The sequence below is a fragment of the Borostomias antarcticus genome (assembly GCF_949987555.1).
Source record: "Borostomias antarcticus genome assembly, chromosome: 12".
Taxonomy (NCBI): Eukaryota; Metazoa; Chordata; class Actinopteri; order Stomiiformes; family Stomiidae; genus Borostomias; species Borostomias antarcticus.
The window spans coordinates 4,698,340-4,707,785 of record NC_140245.1 but is presented as its reverse complement, the minus strand read 5'-3'; the positions used below and the strand labels follow the sequence as shown (position 1 = coordinate 4,707,785).

At 49.9% G+C, this 9,446-nt stretch overlaps 1 protein-coding gene across 1 annotated transcript in view; it reads right to left on the bottom strand.

Moving 5' to 3' along the window:
* Window positions 1-9,446, bottom strand: part of mpp7b (MAGUK p55 scaffold protein 7b) — a gene marked incomplete at both ends in the record, with an annotated part of 11,365 nt that extends 1,919 nt beyond the window's left edge. Inside the window, 12 exons of the mRNA XM_084447221.1 lie at window positions 264-357; window positions 825-905; window positions 1,448-1,663; window positions 2,980-3,024; window positions 3,752-3,813; window positions 4,029-4,225; window positions 4,732-4,817; window positions 5,047-5,128; window positions 7,608-7,742; window positions 8,464-8,544; window positions 8,845-8,922; window positions 9,366-9,446. Coding sequence (XP_084303347.1) covers window positions 264-357; window positions 825-905; window positions 1,448-1,663; window positions 2,980-3,024; window positions 3,752-3,813; window positions 4,029-4,225; window positions 4,732-4,817; window positions 5,047-5,128; window positions 7,608-7,742; window positions 8,464-8,544; window positions 8,845-8,922; window positions 9,366-9,446 — 1,238 coding nt within the window. The remainder of the gene's footprint in view (window positions 1-263; window positions 358-824; window positions 906-1,447; window positions 1,664-2,979; window positions 3,025-3,751; window positions 3,814-4,028; window positions 4,226-4,731; window positions 4,818-5,046; window positions 5,129-7,607; window positions 7,743-8,463; window positions 8,545-8,844; window positions 8,923-9,365) is intronic.

The following is a 9,446-nucleotide window of genomic DNA, read 5'->3' as shown; positions in this document are numbered from 1 at the left end:
CAGGCTCAGGACTGAGATCAGGAACGTCGTGATCAGGAACCTTCTTGAACATCAGCCCACTTATCTCTCAGACCAGACTCATCCAGATGTCTTGGCCTGGCGTCGTTTAAACTCTGTATCCCATGATACATCCCTGTCCTCTTCATAGGCTTGTGCTACTTTCTGTTTCTGTTAACATGAACCCATACATGTTTGAGGAGGAGGAATCGTTGTCAACCAATTCATCTCCGCTCCCTCCAAGCAGTGTATAGCAAACCACCTACTTGTGGTCCAGGATGCCCTTCTCAAAGATCTGCCTGGAGACAAAGTAGTAGTCCACCCCCTCTCTCTCCTGCCTTCTCCTCTCCCGGGTGGTGTCTGAGGGAGAGAGGGAGGAAGAGAGAGAGAAAGGGAGAAAGAGCGAGAGAGAGGTAGGGAGACAGGGAGGTAAAGAGAGAGAGAGAGAAAGAAAGAGAGAGACCAGCTATCCCTAACAGTCTCCCACATTCACACTTTGAAAATGTGGAACACCAGAGACTGAGGATCAGATTCCAGGGGTGATATACTGTAGATCAACAGTAACCTTTTCCCCAAGCGTTCTCGTCTCAGAAGGAGAAACGAAGCAGGGAGAACGGCTGGTATGGATCTCCTGCTTCCTGCTCTATAGCAGAACACCTCAACCGGAACATTCTCCCCCGGACTCCAGAAAGTTCTACATCAACTGACTGATCTTTGGGGGGGGGGTTTACGTCCTACAGAGGTGGTGGGTAACTCATGAGGTACAAACACACTCAGATATACACGCACACACACAGACACACACACACCATGGTCTGGTAACTCACAAGGAACGGTGACGCGGTAGAGGTCAGGATCAGAGATCAGCAGTCTTCTCTTCAGCTCAGTGATGCCTACACCATCGGGACCTGAAGGAAAACAACCATAATATACCTCAGATCACTGAGAGACAGGACAGTATTACTGAGGGGGGAGGGGGGGAGACAGAGAAAGGTGTTTGAGAGAGATGGGGAGGCAGAGTGAATGAGAGAGAGAGAGAGAGAGAGAGAGGGAGAGAGAGAGAGAGAGAGAGAGAGGGAGATAGAGAGAGAGAGAGAGAGAGGAGAGAGAGAGAGAGAGAGAGAGAGAGAGAGGGAGATAGAGAGAGAGAGGGGAGAGAGAGAGAGAGAGAGAGGGAGAGAGGGAGAGAGAGAGAGAGAGAGAGAGAGAGAGTAAAGCACTAGGGGGGACTGATTTATTTTTGACTGCTGTCTGCAGTCTGCTGTTCCAGACCTCTTTGGGTGTAATCTGTCTCTCATAGTTTAATATGAGGTGCTTCTGGAAAAGCCATCTTCTCCTCTCCTCTCGTCTCTCCCTGTTACCTCGTCTCTCTTCTTCTCTCTTCTTCGCTCTTCCTCTTGTCTCCCCGTAGAGCTCATATCCGTATCTTTGCGGTGTCTCACCCACTCACCCACTAGCAGCACCAGACGATGTGGTTCCTGGGGGGCCCGGAGGTAGGGGACCACCTCCAGGTAGGTGTGGACCTGGGTCTGGACATGTGTCTGGAACCGGGTCCGGCTCTGGTCCTGGCCCAGGGTGTGGGTGTCACTGTCCAGCTCGTCGCCCCTCCTCTCGGGCCGGCCGGGTTCGGACCTCCTGCTCAGCCTGAAGCTCTTCCTCAGACCAGCTGGAACCGGAATCAAACACACGGGCGTGAGTCAGAGTTAAACACACGGCCGTGAGTCAGAATCAAACACACGGGCGTGAGTCAGGATCAAACACACGGGCGTGAGTCAGAATCAAACACGCGGGCATGAGTCAGATTCAAACACGCGGGCGTGAGTCAGAATCAAACACGCGGGCGTGAGTCAGAATCAAACACACGGGCGAGAGTCAGAATCAAACACGCGGGCGAGAGTCAGAATCAAACACGCGGGCGTGAGTCAGAATCAAACACGCGGGCGTGAGTCAGAATCAAACACGCGGGCGTGAGTCAGAATCAAACACGCGGGCGTGAGTCAGAATCAAACACGCGGGCATGAGTCAGAATCAAACACACGGGCATGAGTCAGAATCAAACACACGGGCGAGATTCAGATTCAAACACGCGGGCGTGAGTCAGAATCAAACACACAGGTGCGTTGGTGGAGTCGGACCACAGCTATGATACTGGGAAACACAGATGTGTGTTACATACTGGATAGCTGGATCGCTCGCAGTGACAGAACATGCTGCTCGGCCTTCCAGTCTACTCAGCCCAAACACATTTGATGTTTAGAGGAGGGTGGAGGAGAGGAGAGGGGGAGAGGAGAGGAGAGGAGAGAAAAGAAGAGGAGGAAAGAGGAGAGGAGATGAAAGGAGAGGAGAGGAGAAGGGGAGAGGAGAGCAGGAGAGGAGAGGAAAAGAGAGCATGAGAGGAGAGGAGAGAAAAGGAGAGGAGGAAATAGGAGAGGAGGAGACGAGATGAAAGGAGAGGAGAAGGGGAGAGGAGAGCAGGAGAGGAGAGGAAAAGAGAGCAGTAGAGGAGAGAAAAGGAGAGGAGGAGAGGAGATGAAAGGAGAGGAGAGGAAAAGAGAGCAGGAGAGGAGAGGAGAGAAAAGGAGAGGAGGAAAGAGCAGAGGAGATGAAAGGAGAGGAGAAGGGTAACAGACTGCTGTTCTAACATCATGATATCAGAGGCCGACTGTGAAGACCTCATTGTTCTAGAACAAGCTCAGCCCATGACTGGTCCGGAGATTTCAGGATGTCAGCACCAAGAACTGAGGGAAGGGGGGCTGGACATCAGATACGGGGCCTAATAACAAACAAACAAGTTTCCTCTCCTCAATTGTGGCAGCCTGCGTGCAAACGCTCGTGTGGCATCCATTAACCAATCAGTCTGGGTTTGGATCTGCAGCCAAGAGCTGCAGGACAGCCACGTCCTCGTGGGGGGAGGGGCTGAGTTATCTTCTCGGGGGGGAGGGGGGGCAACTTCAACAGGGGTACAGGAGCCGAATATCTCACCGATGTGGATTCCGGTTATGTCGCCGTAGTCGGCATCCTCCTCCTCTGGCCATGGAGAGGGGGGTGTGTGGGTGGGGGGGGCATAGAGAAGAAGAGGCTGAAACGCAACACAATACAGCACAACGTAGCACAACACTATAGAACATGATACATCACAACACAAAACACCACAACATACAACACTACAACACAACACAACACTATAAAACATTATAACAACAAAACACCACAACATACAACACTACAACACAACACAATAAAACATTATAACATCACAACACAACACTACTGTATAAAACATGATATATCACAACACAACACAACACAACACTATAGAACATGATGCATCACAACACAAAACACCACAACATCACAACACCACAACACAACATTACTGTATAAAACATATGTCACAACACAACACAACACAACACAACACAACACAACACAACACAACAACAGCAGTACCTTGCTCCTCCTCTGTGAAGCATATGGACAGAGGAGAAAACAGAACGGGACAGGAAATCAGTTTAACAAGAGACAAGACTGACCTCAACATGTGGCCCAGTCCACACCTGGGACTTTACCTTGACCTTCAGCCGCGACCTTTCACTCCTGACTGTGTGTTATGGTGCGAAGTGTGAAATTACCCAGTTACCCTGCAAATGGGGTTTTATAAAGAAAACCATTACCTGGCTTTGTGTGTGTGTGTGTGTGTGTGTGTGTGTGTGTGTGTGTGTGTGTGTGTGTGTGTGTGTGTGAGGAGCATCACCCATGTGTGTGTGGAGTCTGTAGGGCTGGAACAGGGCCAGGGGTCGTTGGAGAACCATCCTCCTACAGAGAGAACACAAGAGAACAAGACACCGGGTTCTAAAATGGTTCCAGAGTATTCCCCCAGAGAATATCCTAGGGGGACAGTCTATAGATGTTCTCACTCTCTGGATGCTGAAGTAGAATGTATAGTTATCCAGATAGATGAGGTCACACGGTTCCTGTGACTGCTGACTGATCAATGGTTGAGTGGCTGCGATGGGCCAATAGGAGCTCACCTCTCCTGAAGCTGCCGGGAAGGGATGAGCCCCGCCAAGATGTCACCATCGGCATGGCTACGGGCCTGCCACCAGGTGTCGTCCTGTTGGCTGAGGATCTCGAGGACGTCCCCCTTTCTGAAGCCAAGCCCCGCCTCTCTGCAGGGGATGGCAGGGTCGCCCTGGGGTTCGTAGTCAAACAGACACCTAACAAACACCTGAGGACCGAAGCACATAGACTTACCCAATTTATTTACTATTTTATTTGTACAGGGACAGTACATATTAATCAACAGCACACATTAAAAACATGACTATAAATATGTCAGTATTAGCTTAAAGCTAAAGAGTTTTATATTAGCGTCTAACATCACTGGTATGTCCTAAAGGGCGTAGCTAACTAAATGGGGATTCGATGTCCTTACTTTGTTCTCATCAGCTGACAGTTGAACCTGGTTGCCAGGAATCACTGTGAAGGTCACTGATCCCTGAGACTGGGCCTGAACGAAGAGGGGTGGGGTTACTGTACAACACACACACACACACACACACACACACAAACACACATACACACATATACATATGTACACACACACACACACACACATATATCTGTACACACACATACACATACGCACACACATGCGTGCACGCACGTGCACACACACACACACACACACACACACACACACACACACACACACACACACACACACACACACACCAGAAGAGGAACGATCTCCGCTGGCTCCGCGTCCTCCAGAGGGACTCCGTTCACCTCTCTGAGCTCGTCCCCCTCGTGAATGAGACCTGCAACACATCCGACCCGTCAGCGGTCTGACACGGCCATGAACGCTACTCAACTAAACACAATGCAGTTCAGGGCCTTGAACCCGTGACCCTTAACTGCTCTAAGGACGCTCTAACCAGCACCTCATGGCGGCTGTTGTATGTGAGCCGGGTTGATAGACCTGCGATGCAGATGAGGCCTGTTTGAACTCACCACTCTGTTTGAACTCACCACTCTGTTTGAACTCACCACTCTTGTCAGCGGCGCCTCCTCTCAGGATCCTGGCCACTACTATGGCTCCCGTACGCTCGGCCCTCTTGATGGTGACCCCCTGTGAGGGAGGGGACAAGAGAGAGAGAGAGAGAGAGAGAGAGGACAAGAGAGAGAGATAGAGGGAGAGGGAGAGAGAGAGAGAGGACAAGAGAGAGAGAGAGTTAGAGGAAGAGAGGACGAGAGAGAGAGATAGAGGAAGAGAGGACAAGAGAGAGAGAGATAGAGGGAGAGAGAGAGGACAAGAGAGAGAGAGAGAGGACAAGAGAGAAAGAGTTAGAGGGAGGAAGTTAGAGCGAGGTCAAATTGATGAATCCCGCTGTAACGTCCTGAAGGATGCAATTCGGAAAGACACGCACGCACACGCACACACACACACACACACACACACACACACACACACACACACACACACACACACACACACACACACACACACACACACACACACACAGGGGAGTCGCCAGGAATATTTGACACAGACGTTATAGCTTTTGCAGCAGCGCTAGTGTTCCACGCCGCGTCTCTCCTTTCTCTGAAGCTCAGAACTGGACGGCCCCTACGCCATCTACAATAGTACATACTCTATATATGTATATCACCCAGATACACACGCAATCAGTCTGCAAACGTCTCCGCAGCCCAATAACAGCCATTCGTTTTGAGGACGGAGAACCGTTCGCTGCCTGCACCGATGCAACAAATATGGATGTTGAGTTATAGCAGGTGACCCAGCCCTGTAATGTCATTCATCATATCGATGGAAAGGGGATCGCCATGGAAAAAAATACACAGCACCTCATAATGTTAGCTCCAGTCTGGCCCGGGCGCGGTCCCCGCCGCCATCCAGCCCCTCTGAAATATAGCAGCCAATCACTGGCTGGCCGGGTCGTTATCGGGTCGTTACCGGGTCAGGACCCGCTTCAGTCTCTGTTTGTTATCAATAAAGCATGCGCCCTATTCGCTAGCTGCAAATACCATCCCCATATCCACCGTTATACGGCACACACGCTCGCACACACGCTATACAGGTATGCCGTGGAGCTATTACGCAGACACACGCACGCACGCATGCATGCACGCACGCACGCTCACACACACACACACACACACACACACACACACACACACACACACACACACACACACAGGGGAGTTTGGGCCCCATGAAAAATATATTCAACTGGGCCCCTTATAATAGGCAATATATTGATCAGTGGTGGCAGGTTTTCGGGCCCCATCCATGCTGGGGCGCCCTGAATCATCCCCCCTTTCTCCCCCTTAACGACCCCCCCCCCCCCCCCCCACACACACACACACACACACGCACACTAACAAACACACAACGCGTGCGCACACACACACACACACACATACACAGCGCTACGGTACAGTATGCTGTACCTCTGCAGTGTGTCACAGCTGATATATGGCAGAGAGAGATATGGAATAATTGAGTGTGTGAAAGCCCGGGTGGAGAGGTTCTCCAGCCAGCCAGGGACTCAGAGGTTCTCCAGCCAGCCAGGGACTCAGAGGTGAACCAGGTTCCACTCCTCATGTCTGCCCTCCATCCAGGGGCTTTTCTCCTGGCTCCGCCCGCGCTCTCCTGGCTTCCCCTGGTCATGTGGTCGACCAGGACCCATAAATTCAGTCCCTATAGCTCTGCTCTGCTCTAAGTCTCTGTTTTATTACATGAAACCTCCAGGCTACGTCAGGTATTGTTGCTGGAAGGAGGACAACCTCACAGTACATGCCTCCGTATACCTGCTCTGGTCTGGACATGGACATGGACATGGACATGGACATGGACATGGACATGGACATGGACATGGACCTGAACCTGGACCTGGACCTGGACCTGGACCTGGACCTGGACCTGGAACTGGAACTGGAACTGGAACTGGAAGTGGTCCTGGTTCTGGTTCTGGTTCTGGTTCTGGTTCTGGTTCTGGTTCTGGTTCTGGTTCTGGTTCTGGTTCTGGAACTGGAACTGGTTCTGGTTCTTCTCTGGTTCTGGTCCAGTATGCTCTCACCAAGACTACTGCACAACATGGCCTACCCCAGCCTGCCTATGTACAGTAGGCCTCAGGTCTGGCTGCTGCATTTCATTATACTGTACATGGTACCCATATCCTTTACATTATAACTATATATTAGGCCTATATATAAATAAACTTGAACTGCTAGTAGTGGTATGTCTCACCAGAGCCTCCAGGATCAGTAGCAGTAGTATTGTAATGCTATAGTATTGTTATAGTATTATGACAGTATTGCAGTGGTGTTGTAAAAGCAATTGTAAAGGTATCATAATATCATTATAGTAGAATTGTAGTCATCTAAGGGTATTGTAGTAGTATTATATATGAGTAGTACAGTAGTGCTGCACTAGTATTGGAGTAGTACTATAATAGACTTGTAATAGTATTGTGGTAATATAATAGTATTGTAGTAGCACAGCAGTAGTATTGTAGTAGTACTGTAATAGTACTGTAATATTGCAGTAGTATTGTGTTGTGGTGGTTTTGTAGTATTAGTCTCACCAGAGGCTCCTGGTTCTTCATCAGGCTGACGATCTTGACTGAGTCCTCCTCCCCCTCCTCCATCAGGGCAGGCTGAGAGGGCAGCTGGGGATTGTAGTTCTTCTGAGACACACAGTCCAGGACAGACACCAGCGCCTGGAGGGGATAGAGAAAGGGGTGAGACAGCAGGGGGCTGGTTTAACAGGTGGGACCCGAACCGTTGACCTTCGGCACAGGAACCCAAACACGTACCGCTAGACCAAAGAGGATTATTGTGGGTACTGTGGTACATAGCCCCACATGCTGCAGAGGGAAATGAGTTACCACAACAGAAAAGAGGAACCATCTATCCATCCATCCAACAATCTGTCCATCTGTCCAACAATCTTCTCATCCATCTATCAGTCAGTCTATTTGTAACCCATTGGTTTGTCTAGTCACTTTACGCTTGCCAGTGAATGAGGAACATTTTAGGAACGAGGAACAGCAGTTGTAGCAGCAGCATCAGAGACAGAGTGTAGCTGTCTGGCTCACAGTCAGAGTGTGAGACAACTGGAGTGAACCAGAGACCTGCAGCTCATTAAAGATGTTTAGATAACGTTGTGATTCTGGATTGGACTGGACTAGGCTGGATTATACTGGCACCAGTTTCTAATTAAGACAAACTAGTGTCTGGCGAATGGTGAATTCTTTGTGTCTGCTCTGCTGGTAAAACGTGAACTCAACAACTAACATTACCTCTCAGTATCACCTTTATAGATCTCTGAGGTGAAGAACAGCTGTCAGCAGCGGGACCAAGGTGGAACTTTCCCTCAGTGTGTGTGTGTGTCTGTGTGTGTGTGTGTGTGTGTGTGTGTGTGTGTGTAAACTACTGTACCTTGACGTGTGGTTTAGTCAGGACACTGATCAGCTCTGTGATGTCCTCATTTCCACCTGAAACTTGCAGCTCCTCCAGCAACTGAGACACAGAATAGAGTCCACACACACACACACACACACACACACACACACACACACACACACACACACACACACACACACACACACACACACACACACACACACACACACACACACACACACACACACACACACACTTCTTACTTCAGTCCTTCCCAGTGTCACTCTTAATCAATGTCATTGAATTGGGAATATATCTGTTGGAGGCGGGGCTTATGTCAGCCGAAACACTGCCACACAGGAAGTAAGAGCCTTTGGATCAACAGTGATTGGCTGTCAGTTGTCAAAGGAGACCTACGTCACAGAGCAGATCCTGGGTGTGGTCCTGGACAGGGGCAGTACTCCTCCTCTCAAACAGCTTCAGCCTCTCATGGACCTGAGCAGGTGAGACAGGCTCTTGAGAACATTTATACTGATAGAGCATCGGTACGTTAGGGTGAACTGTGGTGTAACTGTGTTGCTCATCAGTCCTGCCTCCTCCACCACCATGGTTCGATCTGGGTCCTCTGCCATTTTAGTCAGGTATATTGCAGGACAGCTAGTTGATGACACAGGTAGGCGTTATTTACTGTTTACTGTGGAATGACTTGAACCTACTGTATTGAACTTGGTTACTGTACACCAGGGCTGTGGATTATGTAGGCAAGGGCTATTTACTGTACTTTCAACAGCAGAGGCCAGTCTAGTGCTGTGGATGGTGTGGTTGGGTGTTATGTGCGCCTATGTGTGTGCTGGTGTGTATGAGTGAGTCATGGAGTGTGTGTGTGTGTGTGTGTGTGTGTGTATGTTTGTGTGTGTTTGTGTGTGTGTGTGTCACACCTTCAACAGCAGGTTGAGTCTCCTGTCCTTCAGCAGGCTATGGAGGAACCTGAAGTCCTCGTCTCTCTCTATCCCAGACAT